A 22,769-nucleotide genomic window follows, 5' to 3' on the forward strand; every position below is an offset into this window, starting at 1 on the left:
TTAATGGGTGTAAATCATGGAGCAAAAGAGTTCGAGGGCCGGGGGGGGGGGGGGGGCAAACGCTTACTTTTAAAGGTCAATTTTAAAACTTTGATGCTTTGGCTTCAACCAATTATATGAGATCGTTTTACCCATTTTACAAAGGAGGACGACTTTTTGTTTTTTATAACAACTAACCCCCTCCCCTCACTTAGTAATTTTTCATTGGAAGAGGGGGTAGTTAACAAGATCAGTTATATTTCACTGTAGAGACAATTGCGCCTCTGAGCCTTGTGGGGACAGAGGGGTGTGCAAAAGCGACAAGAGTGTGAAAGATGGCTTCATCTGTGTGTGCAAGGGGGGCTACTTCGGAGTCCACTGCGAGCTACAGGATCCCTGTGTGCTCGACCAGCCATGCCAGAACAATGCCAACTGCATCAGTAACGGTAAACTCAACAATAATATTAGCAAAATAGGTTTCAACACGTCGTATTGGGGCTTTGTTTTCTGTAACGATTAATCATTATTCATTAATGATTAATCGTTACAGAAAACGAAGCCCAAATACGATGATCGGAAATTCAATACTTCTGTTTTCCGGAGTCGAAAATGTCAACAAGCATAAATTTCCAGCAATCAGTTATCAAAATTATAATTAATACTCAAAGCGAAACGTTAGGGGACCAGCCTATTAGCAAGTGTCGATTAGCATGCCCATGTAAAAGAGTGTAACTTGTAAATTCGCTATTTTACATTTTTTTTCTTTCAAATTTGCTTTTTTGAATGTAATTGCTTTCAAATGTAATTAGCCAAAACTTTAATAAGGCGAAAGTGAAATTTTAACTAGTCTACCTTGTCAACGGTTTTTGAAAACATTTGTAATTTTAGGCTAATTTGTTTTTCATCTGAAAGCAAACCCAGTTAAAGCAAGTAACGCATGCTAATAGGCAGACATGCTAATTGCTACGCCCCCCAAGACAGTAACTGGCGCTCCCAGTCATTTCCGCCCCAAAATCCCAGTCATTTCCACTTCTGTCATTCCAGCCGCAAACGCAGTCAGTTCCACCCCAATGACTATGCACAAAATTAAACCTAATTAAAACCATTCAACTTTAATTAATCATAAGTCGCTTCGAATTAAATATTCCGTTTGTTTGTTCATGAATGTCAAAGCGAATAAAAGAGAAAATTGTAAAACAACCCTTATGTTTGATAATGTATATCAAAGCGAATGATAGGGACAATGGTAAAAAAAAATCCCGTATGATTGATAATGTATATCAAAGCGAAAGAAAGGGAATAGTTTTGAGGCAATAATTACTGGGGCGAAAATTACTGGGGTGAAAATGACTGGGGCGGAAACGACTGGGTTTTAGGCGGTGAAAGTGTTTAGGGGCGAAAATGACTGGTTACGAGTAAATGGCTCCAATGAAATTTCAGGAATTAGATAGCCAAAGGTTCATCAACGCTTCAAACAAAATGATAGTTCAAAATTACTGGGACAATAACTGGGCAAAAACGGTAGTCTGCGCTAATAAGTTTTAATGAAACACGTATTAAAAAATTAATTAGTGCTTAAAGAAAAACATTTATTTCTAATTTGAGATTATTGTTTAGCAAAGGCAACAATATTTGCTATAATTAAAAAAAATCAAATTAGATTTGCGCTGAGTAGTTTTTTAGAAGGATACAAGACTAACGTCCGTTATGATTTTAAAATTGGGAGGAAAACACTCACCCTACGCCATAAAAATATAGTTTCTTCCAGTCATTTATTGACTATTTATTGGCTTCCTTAAGAAAATGAAATCGTTTCAATATAGTTTCATAAAAAATTTTAGTTTTTGAAAATTTATGAACCATCCTGCTTAATCGAATTTTTTTTCTTCGAAAATGCCCCTGAAAGTTTTCATTATCGTTTGGAAAACAGTTGGATTTAGCCAGATAACTTCTATGAAATACAATTTTCTTAGACCAGATTTGTACTTTATGAAAGTGAAAACACAAAAAGCAAATTAAAAAACGAAAAATTTTAAATAAACTAACGATGAAATTCAGGATTTAGAGCTTCAATTGAGACATAATTTACAGAAATTGAAGCATGACATACTGCTATTACCTCAATCAAAATTCAAGCAAGACTGCTCGTATCAGGGCGAAGCAGTAATAAATAACAAAAAAAATTAGTGTAATAAAATAAAATGAAAATTTTTTTTCTTCTAAAATTTGAAAATTTTTATGAAAATTATCCCCCACATGCCATATAAAGAACAAAAGGATATATTTTCAGCATAAATATTCCGTTTTCGTCGAAAGTCGGATCAAAAACAAACAAAACTAACAAGACTGAAAAATCATCCTCCCACAATTTTTATGAAAACCATCCCCCCACACGCCATATAAAGTACGAAAAAACAGATTTCGCTCCATGTAACAAATCAATTTTGGCAAATAAACTTCATTCAACCAATGGGGAAAGGTTTCTAAGACAAATTACATATCCACTTGCGCAATAATAGCGTGAAATATATTGCGCGTTAATTGTCCCAAATTGGCCAAAATGGCAATATTTACATCCCCATAACTTTACGAAAAATGATCACTGGTAAAATATCATTTCAAATTTAAGCTTAGGACAACAATAGATTTCGAATGATGTATAAAAATTCCATTAAAAGTCGAAATTGTCTGAAGAAAAAAAAACGCACACCAAGCACAAATATTCCGTTACTTTCGTATCGAAAGTCGGAACAATAAATAATCATGCTTCAAGTAAGTACCCAGTTTGGTCAAACAGTCACTAACAAAATTTTTTTATTTACTCAAATAGCCATTTGAATGAAAACACAACAGCTAGCCTAGTTTACTTTGAGTGCAAGTCTTGCAAGATTTTTGAAAAGAAATTCAAATCTTTCAAAATTTGTACTCTTAAATCGTAATGCAAATCCAGCTAGTATTTTGCAAGTTGCTGGCAAATTTTGCTTTCTCTAGAAAATAAAACGTTCACTGACGATTTAAACTTAATGTATTTCCAAAAAACTTTAAATACTCATTTTTTTGCCTTGTTTGATCATAATAATTTTTCAAATTAGGATTATTTAGCGGTAGAAAACTTTCTGATTACTTAAACCAATGTTTTTTAAACTTTAACTCCAAATTAACTATTTTGAAAATTGTTTTTAAAAATTGTTGCATATACTTTTAGGGACTTTCGCTTGCATTTGTTTTTTGTTTCGCCTTAGGTTAAATTTTAACCAGCAATCCTCGCTGTTAGATTTTGCTAGCTATACGCTAGAGACTTGCAGAAGATGAAAAAAAAACCAGAAAATTTACCAAAATAGCAAAAAAAACACCGATTGTACTATTATGCAAAATCTTGCTTAATTCTTGCAAATGGACTGCAAATCTCGCAAAAAACTTCAAAACTAAATGCAATTCTTGCAAAAATCTTGCAAGAAAAAAGCAAGAACAAAGAATTTTTTTCAAGATTTTTTAAAAATTTTTTTGCAAAATTTGCATTCCAAGAACACCAAGGTAGAATCGTCTTCTGTTAAATCAACATTGATTCAACCATCTACTAGAAAACCTCCGCAAGTAATTAAAGTTCAAAAGAATGTGAGAAATTTGGTTCCATGACCACGCAGAAGGGTCATTTTGTTTGCTTTGCCAAATGTGAGGGTCAAATTTTTGAGAAGATGATGCTTTCTGAACACACTCAGAAATTCTATGAAAGAACCAGGACGAAATTAGGAAAAACAGGCGCCATCTTTTCCTCAGGGATTTGAACCCAAGACCGCATCCAAAAGTCTCCTATTTGATAGTAATTAACAACAGCCAATTTTGCGTGTTAAATCATAAAACTTTCGAAATTTGCATTAAACGCTAATTTTGAGTAGAAAAAAAACGGAACTTTTTTGGTCAAAACTGAACACAAAAATGACCAAAGTTTTCAAAAGTTTACTTGTAGCGCAGAAACCATTGGAAAAGTAAGGTTTTTCTAAAAACTTCCAAAAGTTTTGTAAATTTCTCCCAAAGACAAACATATATAAACCCCTGTTTTGAAGAGTTCGTTTTGGTTGATTTTTTTTCTCTTTTTTGATCTAAGCCCGCGATTATGTGTTCATGTTGCGCGCTATTATTGACGCCACAGGGCAAAGAAGAAACAATCAAAAAAGTTTCTTGTAATTCTTAGTTCGGGGCACCACTGCGCTTTTCCGTAAGGATTTGTGCGGCTTGTATACTGGTCTTTTACCTTGGTGATGAATGATCTCAACCTGTTTGCAGGCAACGGGAGTTTCGAGTGCGAGTGTGAGGCGCAGTCAGGTAATTGGGGCAACAGGTGTCAATACAGCAATGAGTGCATCCACAAACCGTGCAGGAACTCAGGGCAGTGCTTCAACGACACCAACAGTGCACTAGGCTACAGGTAACAGTCATTTTGCTTCTTTTACTTTGTACCTGATGATGATTTTCTGTAAGACATGGCTGTGGTGGTGAAGTTGCGAAGTCTCCGCCTTTCAATCGAAAGGTCTGTGGTTCGAGACTCATCATGATTCGTGATTGTCGCTCACGAGTATGAAGCAACTTTCATAAAAAATTTACTGGCACAAAAATTTTATTTGAAAATAAAATCAAGTAATGCTTAACCAGAGACAGAAGAATGGTTCTACATCCCTCAATTCTGGTTGCCAGTTTTACTCCCAAAGGCTTCAATTTGGTACTATTTTTTGGCATGACCAAAACAAAAAAATTTTGCCGCCATTATAACAATTTTGAAGAAAGAGGGCACCAAAAACAAAAATTTTTGTCAAGCAATTCTAAAAATTGCTCAAAAAGATTTTTTACCCATAAGTTTCGGTAGAGCTCAAAAACTTCAAAACGGCTGACCTAAAAAACAATACAAAAAAAACTGAAGTTGTGATCAAAATGACTCATAGGTGCAAATGTCCGGGTACGTTTGACGGTCAGAACTGTGAGAACATTAACCAGTGCAAGAACGTCACTTTCTGCACCGGCCATGGAACATGCAAAGACAACATGTGCATCTGTGACGACGACTATTACGGTGCACACTGTGAGAACTTCAATGCGTGCGAAGTGATTAGACCGTGCAAACATTCAAGTGAGTGCACGCCCACAGGTGATAACAGCTACAGGTGTGAGTGTGATCACGGATACCACGGCACCAATTGTGAGAAGTTTGATCCCTGTCATGCTCAACCCTGCTTCAATGGAGGCAGTTGCGTTCTTCAGGATGACAAAATGGGTAAGCGCAGCCCAGTGAAATGAGTGAGAAATGTAGTTTTTAACCAGGCGAAACTATTGTTCTCCGTAAATAGCTGCATTTCTTTCTTCCCGCGTGGATGAAATGTTTTAACTTAATTTAATACCGTGTTTTAACCTTAAGATCATTTTAATATTACCGTAAGATCATTGTGTACCGTAGTTGACGAGGATGGGCTATCTTGTAAGAATCTTGCAAGAATGTGCAAAATAGTCCATCGTCGTCAACTAGGGTAGCTCCTCCAAAGAAGTAGAAGAGAAGGTGTGAACGAATTTTTGAGTTGTTGTTATCAACGAATCAGACTCGAGTTTTTTTCGCAAACAGTTTTGTTGCTGAGTTAAATTGTAAAGTGGGCTTTTGGATCTTTATTTCTTTAGTTATATCGAATAAGTTATATCGGCAATCCAAATGTGTATTCGGAGTGTGAAAAAAAAACAATCGAAAAAAAAACAAACCAATAATTATTCGAAGTATAAACCGCCTACCTTTTAACAATCAAAATCAATGAGCAGTTACATAATAATTGGATTAACTTTTATGACAGTTATGAAACCATTAAAATTGAAATTAAAGCAAGGATTGACAGTTACTGTGCAAAAATCATAGAAAGCTCCGATCACAATAATAAGAGACTAAACAAAGTTTTTTTTCTCCAAATGATGTTATTTTTATTCTTGGTTCGATGAGACGAAACGAAAGAAAGCTTAGAGCTTAGACATATCTTATACTAATAATAAAAGAGATATATTGGAGAACAATTTTCCGCGAAAAAATTTTAACAAATATGAAGAAAACTGCTTTGATTTCTTAAATAAATTTTCAAGAAGGCATTAAAGGAAATGCTGAAAACTGATTTTACTTGAGTGAGGCTGAATCTTTAAGATTTAAATTGAATTAAACTGAATAAAATAAATTGAATTGAACTATCATAAGCCTATTTTTAAGCCGGTCGGTTTATTCGCTGGAAAGCCAATTTGACCAATTTGTCTGTCTATTGTCAAATTGGATATGAGTTCCGATGTTGAGGTCGTGCTTCCGTCTGTCTCCTGTCAAATTGGAGGTGATTTCCGAAGTTGAGATCGTGCTGAGTTCAGTGAAGTTGAGCTTTTGGGGTGCGCGAATGACGAGTCAAACTTTCTGACATGTCGACATTGGGTTGCGCTATTGATGCGGTATCCTGAAACTAGCTGCCGTGGTCTTGAGTTATTATTAGCGAGCTGTGGGGAAGGCGAAAAGTGATATCCGGCATGCTGGGGGACATGAAGTGGCTCATCGTAAAATTTGGTCAATGATGCAGTCTTTGTGTTGACTGCGGGTGAGGTTGGCATTCATGCTCTGGGAAAATGTTACACTTGCTGTTGTGTGCACTGCTTGCTATGGATTTATTCGGCGTTGATGCTGTTCTCTTGGTTCACTGTAAATGTTGTTGCAGCGGCTTGACATGTCGGTTCAGTGTTTGAGGCGTTGCGAATTGTAGCGGTCGTAGACACATTGCTGTTCAGTCCAGACGAAAGCGAGGAAGTTGAAAAGGTTACTTGAAAAGACTTGTCGTTTCTTTTGTATTCTATCTGCGCCTTTCTGTTTTTAATCATCTGAGTTTTTAGACGAGCTAGTAAGATCTGTTTTGTTTCATAGGTTCCAGCGTTCATGAGCGTAAGAGTCTCGTCTTCATGGAATAAATTGTCGCGTCAAAATTGTTTATATAACTGGTAATTACTTCGATGGTATCATGGCTTGCATCAAATTCGAATAATGTAGATCATAATGAGGCTGTTTCGTGTTCAATTACTAGCAATTTGTTTTCGTTAGTGCAATCCAAAGCGTTGTTTCTCGTGTTTTGTACAGTAGTTTTAGGTGCATTCGTTTTCTTTCTACGTTTGTCAGGCATGCTTTAGGCTAAATTGACAGTTTAAAGCAGAAAAAGTTTCAAGTAAATTGACGTATTAAAAAATGGGAGTAATTAAAAAAACCGATGAGGAACATAACAAAATTGACAAATTTTTTGTTTAAAAGGATGCATCAACAACAATAAGAAACGCATCTAAACAAGGAAAGGCTGATAAAAGGTGTTGGCTCGGGAAACTTGGGCGCCATAATGTCCCAGTCTAATTCTCTAAAAGCATCGTGAGTTAGTATTTGAGGGACAAAAGAACTAATAGGCGACAGTGAAGGGTTTTGGGGGACAGTAACCGTACCTAATCCAAAGTATATCACAGGAGCTGAGAGAGAGGGAGGTTGACAGCTCTTTTAATGGTGTGCGCAACGTTGATTAACAATCATACATGTCTACATGAGACATTTGAAGTCATATCCAAAACTTAAAAAATTACTTAGCTGAATGACTGGATCTGCTTGCTAAAGTAAATAACATTGTCTTTTTGAAAACTGTTTTAATTGATGTAGTTCGATATGTTGCGATGATAATTCACTGCTTTTTTGGAAAATTTGGATGTGTTTTTTTGGATGTGTAATGTTTTGACACGTGCGTTTTGACACGTGTGTAGTTTTTCTCGACACTGTGAAAATTTTTTGGAATTTTTGTACGATCGTACAAAGCACTACTCAAAGAGCTTTCAAATCATATATCAATAAAAACCCACACGAAGACAAATATTTTCCCCCACTTTCAGTGTTAGGATCAAAACTTCAATTTTCGATGTTTTCATACCGTTGGCTAATTTTTGGTTCGATAAACCATCAGATCAAGTATGCCCCTACCCATGAAAACCAATAAGCGAATGAGCCCTCGCTGCAACATGAGTTTGTTTTACCACCTTATCTCACACAGAGATCAGTCCAAAAAACTACGGAAAACTGTTCTGCCCCAAAGACCCCAAGACATAGTATGAAAATTACCCGACTAACATAGAAGTAGGCGGATGATGTTTAGGAGCCGAAGAGATTTTTATTAGTGTGGACCAGTTGACAAGGAAAATTAAAAAATAATAATAACGGTTTGAATTTCAGCAAATAATTTTTTGTAAATTTTATTTGCGAAAGCTTCAAAAGTGAAATGGAGTAATTAGAAATGCAAAAGGCTCAAATCTGTTTTATTTGACACTTTTGCGATATTTTTTTTCCTTGTACTCGAATCACAATCGAAATGTTTCGACATGATAGAAAACTCCGTACGGCGTTTCGTTCCATAGTAAACAGATCACCCGAGCACAAAGATCCTTGTCTGATTGACCCTTGCCGATTCATACTTGCCATTCCAAAAAGCACCCTCAGAATTTATGATCAGAACAAAAAAGTTTTCACTGACCTCCTTACTTGAAATGAGAACAACTAAATTCTATTTTTAATAAAAAGATTTTAAGAAATTCTGGCCTAAACGTTAACTTGTTTCGTTTTTTCTCATTACAGTGAACTCTTGTATTTTAATCTCAACTTTAAAAAACGGAAATCATTGCGTCAGCTTATTTCAATAATTTATTACCATTGAATTTTCTCTAATCAATCAAAAATAGAAGCTAGGTATTTTTAAAACTTTTCTACTCGTGTTAGTAATTATTCATTTCTTTATTGTTTGCGCTTCCTTTTATGGGCAGGCAGTGAGTCTATCATGACGTTTTTTAATCTGACGTATGTTTCCTTCGTTTGATCTCTGTAAAAAACTTAGATTTGCTAAAAGCTAACAAAATTATAATTGATGACACAAAAATGACATGAATAGTTCTTTTTTTTTAGATTAGCTCAGAAATAAAATAGTTGATACGAGACAACGCTAGCATATTTCATATATATAAAAAATTGCCGTCTTCATCATCTGTCATAAGCCATTGAACTACTTGGCTTTTTACTACTCTTACGAACACTTACTAACTCAAAAAATATTACACGGCTGCTCGTATCAGGGCGAAGCCTTGAATATTTTGATCTCCTTTAATGTGTCTCACTTAGTTTTTCTTTCATGCTTGTTTTTCCCCGATTTCACAAAAGCTTCCATATCAAGATGTATCAAGAAATATAAAAAGGTTAGACAGTCAGCCCAAATTTGGTTGAAGTTGTCTAATTAGTCTGCATGCCATTTTTTTGATCAATTTGGAATTAAAAATAAAAGTATTACATGTATATCTCCCCCTATTACATGTATTTTTTTTTAAATATATATTTCATATGTTTTGAATTCTGAGAAAGATTATTTCTCTGCCCACAGAAGAATAAAACAATGGAAATTACACGCGCATCAATTTTTTGGCATATTTGATCAAAGTAGCACTTTTTTAAAGGCTATGCAACTTCATGCAAAAAAATCACCTCAAAAACTTTTTTTTAAATTGTAAGACTGGGTTGGCTATTAGTCTGCATGCCATGTTTTTGATCAATTTGGAATTAAAAATAAAAAAGTATTACCTGTATATCCTCCCTATCACAAGTTTTTTAATTTCAAAAAGTATTTCATATGTTTTGAATTCTGAGAAAGATTATTTCGCTGCCTACAGAAAAAAAACAATGGAAATTACACGCGCATCAGTTTTTTGGCATATTTGATCAAATTAGCCCTTTTTTAAAGGCTATACAACTTCATGCAAAAAAAAATCACCTCAAAAATGTTTTTTTTTTAAAATTGTGATACTGGGTTGGAAATGAGACTACCTTTCATTTCGTGTGAAAAATACTTCTTGTTAATTATGGAAAGGTATAGCTCGTTGGAGGAACAAGAAACTGTGCACAGATTCCAATATCAAACTATTCAAACATCAAAACCACTGAAACTGCGAAAACCATGAACAATTTCAGACCAAAGTTTAAAGATATATTATAGAAACTAATCCATGCGGTTTATCAAGGTTAGACCTTGAGCCAAATTAAAACCAAACAAGTTTATGGATTCCGTGAGTTTCGCTTGCACAATAAATTTTCCCATGGCAAATAACACATCTTGAAAACTTTTGCCTGGTATCAACATTCCTCGGAACGTTTTTCCGTAACCAGAGTTTTTTTCATCATTTCTCCAACAAATATTTCCCCAACCAGCTTCCTTTACTCACCCATCAAGTATCCACCCTGTTCTAACTTAGCAAAAACACAGTTTTTTAAAATATTTTCTGATGATTTTAATTCTATTTTTGTTCTCAGTTTCCTAATGCGTATCAAAATATTTTGAACAAAAATAAACTGACAAACAAGTGCATCGGTTTAGCAGGGCATTTTAAATATTTGCGTCACAAAGCCAACAAAAAAGTTGTGCATTTGCTTGATTTGAAACAAGAAGTCAAGGTACTGAAAAATGAGCATCGTTTAACGATTGGAGCTAAAATTTACCTCTGAACAGGCACGGATCTAGGAATTTCTCGAGGGGGGATGGCGGATTTTCGAAAAAAAAAAAACTTTTTTTTTTTGGTCGACTAAATTGATTTTCTGAGCTCTCCCAAACCACTATAAAGACACTAATTTGACCAAATTTTCTGCGCCGCTGACAAATTTTTGTGAAAGGCCAGAAAAGGCGTTTTTAGGCACTTTATGGAAAATTTCGACCAAAAAATCAAGTTTTTTCGGCGTGCGCATCCCCTCAAAACTAGAATAAATTGGCGCCAAAGGCGCCTTTAGAAAATTTTAGGGTACCTCACTGAAAATAGATATCTCAAAATAGTACAAAGGGGGACCCTTGTGTCGGCAGGGGGTAGAATCCATGAGGGGGGCACCTTTAGAAACATTTCGAGGCTGGTAAGGCAAAAATGGATGTCGCAAAGTTATACCAAAGCGGAAAAATTTGGCAACCAGAATTGCCTAGTGCCGGGGGTGGGGAGGGGGGGGGGGGGTTGTGTCGACATTTCCATCGGCACTCTGCTGAACATGAGCAAAACCTGGTGAAAAATGACGTACCAAAAAGATGATAGTTCTGATATAAACTCAATTACAAAAAAATCATTGTCTTCAACAAAAACGAACCTTCAAAATAAAAAAAAATTGTTTTTGAAATCAGAACAGGAGTACCTGGTTTCCGTACCAAGTTTTTTGATTTGTGGTGCCTGAGCTTGCGTGCCAAAAAAACTATACAGCGGAACACCACAATTCCGTTAGTTATCTTAACTCTCCAGCGCCATTAGAGATCGTTGTAGCAATATTCAGCGGTATCGGAGAAAATATGAAAATAAGAAACCGAGTAAGCGATCTAAAAAAACACTACTGCCGCTAAATCCGCTACTGCCTCTACAAAATCAAACCGTTGACTTTATAACAGTTTTTTTGATACTTTTCCTAAGAATTACATTCTTGAATCTTAGATCTTGAATTCAAGTAGAAAAATCAGTTTTACACAAGAAGTTTTCGCTCTCAATAAACTCAAATTTCTGAATTTCTGGCCATTTTATAGATTTTTTAATTTTTATGTTACTATCCTACCAAAATCGATATCAATAGATTAATCAAACAACAGACTTTGGGAAGCCATCCTGCTTGTCTTAGTTTTTTGGAAAAGTTTCTTATTTTCGAAAATTTGACAGCTTTTCGGAAGTTAATTGTTTTGGGAAACTATTCTGCGAATTCTTAATTTTAGTGTTTCATCGATAAACCAGTTCTCTAAAAACAAGAGGCTCCGACTTGATTTTTGTTTAAAAAAAGTAATTGCTCTCGGATCTGTTCCATTTTTCTGTTTTTGGAAGTTCTATGACTTTTCCCAAAAACTACCTTGCCAAACTTCAAAGGTTCATTCAAGAATTGGAATCTGTTCAAACGTCAAGGGTTCAAGATCCAGGGTACAATTGAAGAAACAGGATGCCACCATTCTCTTTGCAGAGGCAGCGTATGTTTTTTTGTAGGAAGTTCAACATAATCAAGGAAAACATTAGTTCTGATATTTTATCGTCTTAAAATTTTTGCAATTTTCTTCAATTAAAAACTATCTTGCAAAATATGTGATTTTAAATTCAACAGAAAAAAAACAAGAGTGCTCCCTAATAAATATCTCTGTGGCTAAGGATGTAATTTAAAAAAAAACAGGTGGTGGGAGTTTTCCCTTTTGAAGCAGCTACGCCCCAAATTTGCTTATATGCAATCGACTTATTCTTGATTCGCTTATACTTGATTCGCTATTCAGAATTGATTTTTATGTCGTTCAGTGGTCACTTTTGAATTATGGGCCTTTCTGGACAGCGCAAAAAATATTTATTGTTGATGACCATACATGTATCTGCCTCCCCTCGACTGCCTAATGAGTGTGTTTATTTTTGGATTATGGAGTTGAGCGTGAAAAGATGCAAAGATGAGTGAACAAAGCACTGTTCCAATTGAGGCAAATGCAGGGAGGCGGAAAGGCTTAAAAGAGGAGAGGGGTGCAGCTCGATTCGGTTTTGGGAATTAGACATTGGATTGTCATCTGAGACTAATACGTGCTCTTTGTATTCCTTCTTTTTTGCGCTCTTTTTCCAATCTCAATCTTCTCATCTCAATCGTTCTCTTCTTTTCGCCCTAATGACTGATTCTCATCTCTCTAAACACCAAAAGCCCCACCCTTTCAAAAGAAAAGCCGATTATTCCACCTTCAGCGCTTAATTTTCTGCTCAGTTATAGCTGCGATTGAAATTGCAAACTGAACTGTAGGATATGAAACATGCGCTTCATCAACAAAATTGGTATAAAACAACTAATTGCGTGCATTTAAATCCATCAGATTTGTGTTGTAACTTTTTAAATACCTTTTAGAACAAATAAGGTTAACAGAATTAACAGTTACCGTGGCAGAAAAAAACTCCAAGGTTACTTTATTCGTTTTTGAAACAAACGTGGGTGTATTCATAAACTGCGTAGTATTCTAGCTATAACGAGGAACAAATAACTAATTCATAAAGCTTTAATCGATTGATATTAACATGCAATTTTAGTCAGCTTAGTACTGCTTCAAAAAAGATGTGTATTTTTGGGGGCTCAGAATGGAACCTTTAGTTGGAATTTTCTGATGACAACCATGTGAAAAAAAACGGCTCGAGACACAGCGAAGAGCTGAATAATCCGACAAGTCCTTACTCTTAATTCAATTTTTTCAACGAAAGAAATCAGGGGCGAATTTAGGATTTTCTCGAGGGGGGCGGATTTTCAAAAAAAAAATCGAAAATTTTGTCGACCTTATTTTTTTAGGCCGACCAAATTGACTTTCCGAGCTCTTCCAAAGCACTAAAACGACCCTGTTTTGGCCTGGCCCTTTTTTCGCATCGCTGCACAGAAAAAGGCCAAAAAAAGCAGCGTGTTTAGGATTTTTTGGACAATTTAGACCAAAACGTCGCGTTTTTTTTTGGCGCGCGCTCCCCCCTCAAAACTAGTATATATTGGCGCCAAAGGCACCTTTAGAAAATTTTTAGGATCCCTCACCAAAAATGGATATCTCAAAATAAAAATAAAAAAGGGGACCCTTTGGGTCGGCAGGGGTTCGAATCCCTGAGGGGGGGGGGGGGAAGGGGCGTCTACCCTCCCCCCTAAATCCCTGAAAGAAATATAATTTTGTTAGAAATCAATAGTAAGGTTCGATTGCTTCCTTCGAGTTTCTCTTCCATATCACAATCAATATCAGACACTAATTGATATAGTTTTTGTCCTGCAGGGGCGTAATGAGACAGTTAGCTTGCCTAAATAAAATTTTAGCCTAAATGAAATAAAAATTCTAGCGCAAGTTAGTTCTTACCGCTCATATAATGCACACCTACTTGCCCGTGCCGAAGTTTTGCCGTTGATAATCAATTATTTGGCGATTTTATGTTCAAAAATATATTCATCCCTCTAGCAACCAATTATATGGCAATTTTATTTTCGAAGACGAAAATATCATTTTAAATGGTCAAATAAATTCATTAAAATACTTTTTTTTGTCAGTTATTCAGATTTGATTTATAAGTTGTTTTTTTTCTCTATGATAAAAAAACTTTCCTCCATATAACCTGAATATAATCCATTATTTGTTCTCCAAAAAATCTCAAAAAATTTATACTGATATAATGGCAACAAATTTTATTTTTTCTCCATATTTTTGCAATAAAAACATGACTCTGTGTAAGTATGATACTGGGAAGTATAACGTAGAGGAACTTTGTATTTGTATCTGTTTTAGTTGCTTTTTCTTTTTGTTTTTTTTTTCACACAAACTCAGGTACCATAAAGTATAAGTTTAGTTTTGGAATCTTCATTTAGCGCTTCCTTGGCAAAAAAAAATTCAAACAAAATTGGACAGTAGACTTTCGTATAGATCTCGCATCACATCAGCACTAGAAACGGCACTTATTTGAAGAAAAAAGAAAAACTCTATTTTGGAATTTTTATCAATGGGGTCGGAACGTTATGTACTACTTGCGCAGCATCCGGCTATCCATGCTATTAATTGAAACTAGCATTAACAACATCAATTGATTCAGCCAGTCATTTCACTCATTTGAGTTTCATTTGGCAAGGAAAAAGTCAACTCGGTTATAAACTCTTAGAAATTTGCACAGTTTTTTTGATTTCCTCCTCTACAGTCATTATCAAGCTTTAACAAAACTGCTTGTATCAGGGCGAAGCCCTAAATGTTCCGACTGCCTTTTAAAGTCTATGGAGCAGTAATAACACTTAAAGAATGAATGTAATAGGTTAAACAAATGAAAAACTTTGAAATAATCTCCCCTCACGCCATATAAAGTACAAAAGTATGAATTTCGCTCCTCTTAACAAATCAATTATGGCAAATAAGCTTCCTTCAATCAATTTGGAATGATTTCTAAAACGGATTAAATGTCCGCTTACGCGTTAATAGCGCGAAATATATTGCGCGTTAATTGTCCCAAATTGGCCAAAATGGCAAACTTTAGACCCCCATAACTTTACAAAAAATGATCACAGGTGAAATATCTTTTTAAATTTAAGCTCATGACAACAATACCTTTCGAATGACACAAAAAAAAACGTCAAAAGTATATAGTCAAAAAGTCAAAATTTGAAGAAAAAACCCACCTCGAGCACAAATACTCCGTTACTTTCGTTATGAAAGTCGGAACAACAAGTTATAGTTTGCGTACCACACCACAGAAATTATAGGACACGTTTGATTGTCTTAAATAGTTTCCACTGTTAACTTCATTGTGAATTTATTAAACCCGCTTATACTTTATCATTAAACCCATTCCTTGTCGTAGATAAACGGATATAATGAATGCAATAATAAGTCTATCTGTTCAATTATTGTTCCGACTTTCGTAACGAAAGTAACGGAATATTTGTGCTGTTTTTTTTTCAGACAAATTTCGACTTTTTAGCCAGCCGTTTTTGACGGATTTTTTTTATCGTTCGAAAGGTTTTGTTATCCTGAGCTTAAATTTAAAAAGATGTTTCAAATGTGATCGGTTTTCGTAAGGTTATGGGGGTTTAATGATTGTCATTTTGGGACAATTAACGCGCGATATATTTCGCACTTTTAACGCGTAAGCGGAGATTCAATCCTTCTTAGAAATTGTTCCAAATTGGTTGAAAGACGCTTATTTGCCGTAATTTATTTGTTAAAAGGAGCGAAATCTATCCTTTCGTACTTAATAAGTCTTAGAAAAAAAATTTCATTTTATTTTATTACATCTATTTTTTTTTATTTTATTGCTGCTCCACAGACTTTAAAAGGTAGTTTGAACATTCAGGGCTTCGCCCTGATACGAGCAGTCTGGTTTTGTAAACAAACTCGATGTTTTCTCCCTTCTGCTTCCACATGGCACAATTTTCATCTCTTTAGGACTTCGAATTCAGATTTTTCGATGTACGATATACGAAGACTTTGCAATGGTTTTCACAGTTCCCAATGTTATTGACTTTTGACATCTTAAGTGTGAAACTCTTAGGAACTTTTTTGAAAAATCAGACTATTGGGAAAGTAAATTCAATCTATTTTTGTTTTGAACTCAGCTCGTCACTGTATGACTTTTGAATGAAAAATGTCCATCAAAAACTCTGAAATCGATAGCCACCCAACAATTAAAGTTCAGCTATTTAAATTTATTTTTTTCTTTTCAATCTCAGTGGGAAAAGTGGCCAAGTATTGGGACATATACGCTTATCTTCAGTTTAATATGAGTTTTTATCCATTTTCTGCAGCCTAAAGATAATGTTTTGTTTTAAGGTATATTACAGGTACCAATTAAAGGTGCCAATTTCTCAAAAAAAACGAAGTTTAATGGAAAAACGAACCTTGAAATTGACTTTAGTACACACTTTTTCTTAGATCGTCGGTTTTTCTTATAAAAAAGGTAAAAAGTGTCAGTTATTTTAGATAATTATGACCACATCATGAAGTGGAAAGGAGCTATGGCATATGGTGTTTTTTCCGAATATGTATCAGGTATCTCGTGAAACATTGAAGGAAGAGTCAACTGCGGTATCATATTCAAATTTTATTGTTCGTGAGTTGGGTTTTCAACAAAAAAAAGTTCTAGTTGCGAAAAAAGCTAGTCTAGATTTTCTTCCTTATTTCAGACTGCAATTTTTAACTATAATTTCCAATCTAATTGTTTGTTGAGATTTGCTTTATTTAGCTATTCCAAACTGTTTTCCTCGCTTATTAACCAATTCAGTCCCTATTTCGGGCTGAGGGATTACAACCAAAGAGCCTAATTTTTATGAAAATTTCTGTTTTTTACTTCGAAAAAGTTAAGGACTTATGTTACTAAATTTGAAAAAAACATGCATGGTCGAAATATCTGTGCTACTTAAACAGCTATCGGCTATTGTTGTTTTTTGATGAAATTTGCTTTTAATTAAAATCGATAGTACCAAGAATGAGCGAAAACATGAGCTTTTGTTTACATTCTCCAAAAAAACCGCTGTCAGCGGTGTAAATACTTTGTCAAAGCCAAAGCAAATTATTTTCTCTACAACATAAGAACGACACTTATGTGTTTTCAAGGGCGCGCATTTAACGGATATTAATTTCTTTTCTAATACTTTTACGCCCTTCTTGAATTCGACCCCCTGATACCAATTTTTTTGAAAGTCCAACCCCTAGAGAAAATCACTTCTTTCGACCTTTCGAGAAAATATGCCACCCGCTTCCGTCGAGAAAGTTTACTTTTGGTTTTGACAACAAATAAAAGATTGCAATGTGTTGTTTTTATAGGAAGCTGCTTTAAAATAAAATTTTCTATTTTCCTCAAATTTCCAAAATAGTTCATCGAATATCAAATCAATATAGCTTCAATTTTAGGTTACTTCACGTGCGATTGTATTTTGCCCTACTACGGGACGAGATGTGAACTGTTCAACCCCTGCCTCTTTCCTTCTGTCGTATCACGTGATCAAAATGGGGTGTGTCCACGTGATTTCAAGTGTCTCAACACCACAACCGGTCATCTCTCGTGCGTGCCCCAAAACATGAACGAATGGATGGGGCAGGGACAGGGAAACTCGGGGGGAGGGGAGGGGGGACTACTTGAATTAAAATGTGCAAAGGATGCGGACTGTTTCAACGGGGGCACTTGTGATGCGAGGGGGAGCAAAAAGTGCAATTGTAAAAATGGGACCTACAGTGGTATTTTGTGTGAGAAAATGAACCCCTGTAATGACCAGTCGATCTGCAATGGAAGGGGTGTGTGTCGATCTGACAAGGGAGACAACACAGCTGAGGTAATAATTCCGCATTTTTCCTTTTGCTTTTTACTATTATACATTTTCACTAAATTTTATCTTAAACACTATGATTTTTGCTGTGGTGAGTTGCACTAAAACATGTCAGTGACAAAAAAAATGTTCACATTCAAATTGCGAAAGAGCTGTAAAACAATTTTTTTATATATAATTTTACAAGGGAGGGAGGGAGGGTCGGGGGACTGGAAAAGAGTCATTGTTCGAAATGTCAAATTCCTATCCAAAATTAGAATGAAGAACGCAATTGAGAAAAGCTGGGTGAAAAAAAAAGCTCTGATGGCCTCGCTGGTTTCTCCAACTCTGAGAGGCCCATTGGGTAAAAGTTTCAAGCCAGCCAATTTAATTTTTCCAGAAAGTTTGAATATCCGGAAGGTATTCACACATTTCGTCCCTCACACGTTTCGCCCCTCATAAATTACTGGCACGTTTCGCCCCCACACATTTCGCACCTTAAATTGCACTTTAAGAAAGCGGCGGTAAATTTACTGTGTTATAAGTTATAAGGGGCGAAATGGGTGAGGGGCGAAATGGGTGAGGGGCGAAATGGGTGAGGGGCGAAATGGGTGAGGGGCGAAATGTGCCACTAGATTTAGGAGGGGCGAAACGTGGGACATTCCCGAAAAATTAGTTCCTCTACTTTTTCGAAGAGTTTATGAGTTTGGCGGGCTATGTTTGGTTGTAATGTATAGCAGGTTGTTTATCATCCTGTTCTATAAAACGGACAACTGCATCAGAGATGTAACCGGAAATGATTTCGACGGAACTTTGGAGTCGGAAATTCCGGAATTTTCAACTACCGGATTCAGGATTCCGGAATCGAGTTCCGGAATTCGTTTATGGCATTGACGAGTAGCTGCAAAAGCATATATTGACGTTGGCTTGCTGTGTTTCACTGTGCTTTATGCAGCAAAGTCATTTCCTTTAAACGGAACAGATTCAATGGTTTTGCTCCATGATAACATTTCACTTTTGAATCAATAATTCAAGTATTTGAAAGTTGGTTTTTTGGTCGAAGATAGCAAAATTGTTCACGAATATTTACAATTTTACATCTCTAAAAAGCATACCACACAAATCAATTCTAATCAATAAATGTTAATCATGCTATTCTTATATGATTTCTTCGACTTTATGAAAATCTACTGAAAAATCTTTGGTCAATATTGATTTTTTTTGCTTCAAAAAATCTGGAAAGCATTTTTAAAAAACTTTGTGTTGTAGTGTGAGTGTGAGGCAGGCTGGTTTGGACCTCGATGTGAGATGGAAGACCCCTGTGGTGGGGGAGGGGGAGGGGGACGTCTCAACTGCTTCAACGGGGGCAACTGTGTCCGCATCTACAACCCCTTCTCCAAAATCACCACCCCCAAATGCCACTGTCTAGACGGATTCAGCGGTGAGTTGAACGCGTGAGAAATACACAAAAACAACTCCACGCATTGTTTTTATTTTTTATCTCCATTTATTCCCCCATAAAAAGGCACCACAAAGTAAATACCCTCAAACTAACTTATAGAGGATCTAGTTAAATTTGAAAATCTCAACATGGAACCCTATATCCTCGTACCGATATTGCTGCAGAGGAAAGCATGCCAGGGTTGCTCATTTTTTTTCTTCTAATTTTCTAATACTACTCATTACGAAAATTGTTTCTAATTTTGATTCCATTCACAGTAAAATTCAAATTATTTACAACAAAATGATATGTCAAACTCGAGTGCACGGGTGTGCGAATCTAATTTTGATGTGTTCTGTAGGTGCAGAGTGCAGGGAGCGTGCGAAGGAGTGTGTGATGAACCACTGCAGTCATCAGGGCCAGTGTCTGTCTCTCGGCTGGAACAAAGACGAGGAGACGTTCCGGTGTGTGTGTCCCCCCGCATACCACGGACCCAGATGCGAAAGTCTACGTAAGATTTTATTACTTGTTTGCTATCATGCTACTGTGTATATCAAGACCGTTTTTGGAATAACAAAACTATAAGTTGTTCAGCTCTTTGTTGAGAACTACTGTTTTTCCCCCCTGGTTAAAAACTACATTAAAGTTTTTTGGTAATTTTTCTGAAAGATAAAAGGGTTGAGACGTGTTGCTTCACCCTATGGCAACCATCACGGATCACGATGAGATTCGCGCCACCGACCTCTCGACCGAGAGGCAGATACCTTAGCCACTTCTTCATCGCTCCTCATAAGCTAGCTAAGGGAAACTTTGTGCCATACACTTGAGCAGTTAGAGACAACCCTTGCTAAAATGTGACAAGGTTTTTTCCTTGGCCAGGTCTGTTTCCAGGATTGGATTCTATAGATTAGCGACCCGGGCGTTTGAATTAATAGCTATATTTGTATTTTTTTATTCATTCAAGTTACTTATTGTCGGAATCTGGCTCAAACTTTGCCAAATTAGGCTGCCGGATTTCGGATGGTTGACTTATGCTTGTACAAGTTGCCCCTAGTATACATCACCAATGGATTTAGACTCTAATATCAACAAAGGGCTAAGTTTTTTAAATTATTATTTCATATTTCAGATTTTGCGAATTTCATAGGATGTGGGTGTACCATATTTCAATATACGTTTAGTGAGACGGTTCGCGTGAGATATATCGTATTGGATGAATCATATTAAGTGGATCGAGTGATATTTAATATTGAATGGGTCGAGTGATATGGGTCGAGTATTATATCATATTACATGAGTAGAGTGATATAACATATTAAATATCATAGTATATCCCTTTCAGTCGTTCTTTGACGAATAGTTTAAAAATTTCTGAAATAGTTCCTATTTTGAGTCAAGTTGAAATTTTAGCTTTGAAGGCGAATTTAATGAAGAGTCACTCTTCGTACTGACTCGATTTAGGCCAACAGAAAAATCAAAACAATGGGCAAAGTATTTATTCCTATGCTTCTCTTGTAAATCAACTATGATGATAATAAAGTTCGGTGCGATTTGCTCTAATAAGTGCACAAATTGAACAAACTTTTCTGACCATATGAAAAAATTGAATTCGAGCTGGCATTTTTCCAAGCTAAGTGTCTACACAAGTTTATCAAACGCTCCCTAAAACTAGCCGAAAAGTATTGCAATTTCGGCAAGCTTGAAGAAATTCAAAATAGCTCAATCCAGTTTTTTAAAAATATTCAGGGCCAAGTTTTCTGCATAACTAACCCCATACTTTAGGCTAACTCAGTGCAAAATAGGTCGCATAAAACGCCAATAGAGTCCCGCATTTAAAGGACCATACTAGGTAAATAAGACGAGAGGTCCTTAAAACAACAAGACATAATGACGACAAATAAAAGTTAATACATGTAAAATGAGCAGTTCGAATTTAAGCGGCTTAAGTTGTAGCATCGTCTTAAAGTCACATCAAAAACGGTAGAAATCTTAACGTCTGTCATCTTATTTGCCGGTTACCTCAAAGGACAGTTCTCCTCTCCTTTGTTTATTTAACAACCCTCACCGGAGTTCCATGGATAATAATCGATTATAATGGAAAATTGGTGTCTAAAATGTTGTCATTATAATCCATTATTGTTGCAAATTTAGACCACGATATTGATTATATTGTCATTGAAATTGATTATTTTCTTAAAAACACAATCTAATAAAATCCATTATAATGGATTATAATCCATTTAAAATCCACTATAATTGATTATGACGGATTATAATCTATACATTTTTTTTGCAAAATCATTTGCAAAACTTGCAACATTTCTGCGTTACTCACGGCCTACTCGCAATCTAAACCTACTCGAGTTAACCCCCCGCCACTTTGCCCCCCATCCGCACTTGCCCAAACCCCCTCCCCCCACTCTCCTACAGTAAAGCAACTGCACTAAACAGGAAATGCGATAACTTTGAAAAAAGTTGTAAATTTCCTGACTAACCTCTCGAAAAAATCCATTATAATTGATTACAATGGATTTTATGGGATTATATTGGCATAAAAATATAAGAAATATAATCCATTTTTAATGGATTATAATGATAAAAAATAAAGGATTATAATCCCTTTTTAATGGATTATAATGATATAAAAAACAATGGATTATAATCCATTTTGATGGATTATAATCGATTATTTTTGTAATTTTATAGATACTGACTATAAAGTAACAATATAATTGATTATTATTCATGAAATTCCAGTGCGGTAAGTATTTGAACTATTAGTACTCAGCAGTTTAATCACAAAAAAAGCATTTTGCCATAGTCTTGTATAAAATACTGGTTACAAAGCTGAAATAACATTGAACAAGTCTGCTCGTGCATAAAGGCGAAGCGGGAATCATCTGGCTGCCCTGGGTTGGGTGGTTTTGCCAAATAAAAATATCATATTGCATGGGTCGAATGATAAATCTTATTGAAAGAATCGAGTGCTATGGGTCGAGTAATATATCATATTAAATTGGTTGATTGGTATATCATTCTAAATGGGTCGATATTAGATAGAATGGACAAGCTGAAAAACAGATTCAGTTCCGAGTTAAGTTAAAATTTTGTTCTCTTGCAAGTTTAGTGAGAACTTATGCAGTAGATTTTTGTTTTAAAAAAGTATGAGTTTTTTTCTTAAAAAACACTCACACGCTATGTAAAATACAGAGTAATGCAACTCATTCAATTCAATTGAACCTCAATTCAATTTGGAACAATTTTCGATTCAGATTATTTTGCAGCTTACGTATTAATAGCACAAAACACACTAAAACGTTATTTGTTCGAACTTTTGTAGAAAACGGAATATTTATATTCGTTCAATTTTCGCCGATCGAAATATTAGTTTTCAACAAAAAAATGTTTATACCCCATTGAAGATATCGACTTCTTGAGTTCAAGTTTGAAAAAATATTTTACATCCAATTATTTTTTGTTCTGGGGGTTTGAAATTGCCAAATTGGCCATGGTTTGGACTAAATT

General features: G+C 35.5%; 1 protein-coding gene across 1 annotated transcript in view; it reads left to right on the forward strand.

The window, feature by feature from the left end:
- Window positions 1-20,695, forward strand: part of LOC134839684 (neurogenic locus notch homolog protein 1-like) — a 156,576-nt gene extending 135,881 nt beyond the window's left edge. Inside the window, exons 9-15 of the mRNA XM_063855306.1 lie at window positions 250-425; window positions 4,264-4,405; window positions 4,917-5,245; window positions 17,412-17,830; window positions 19,073-19,244; window positions 19,606-19,755; window positions 20,655-20,695. Of these exons, the coding sequence (XP_063711376.1) occupies window positions 250-425; window positions 4,264-4,405; window positions 4,917-5,245; window positions 17,412-17,830; window positions 19,073-19,244; window positions 19,606-19,755; window positions 20,655-20,695 (1,429 nt within the window). The remainder of the gene's footprint in view (window positions 1-249; window positions 426-4,263; window positions 4,406-4,916; window positions 5,246-17,411; window positions 17,831-19,072; window positions 19,245-19,605; window positions 19,756-20,654) is intronic.
- Window positions 20,696-22,769: the final 2,074 nt, after the last annotated feature.

The sequence above is a fragment of the Symsagittifera roscoffensis genome, chromosome 2 (assembly GCF_963678635.1).
Source record: "Symsagittifera roscoffensis chromosome 2, txSymRosc1.1, whole genome shotgun sequence".
NCBI lineage: Eukaryota > Metazoa > Xenacoelomorpha > Acoela > Convolutidae > Symsagittifera > Symsagittifera roscoffensis.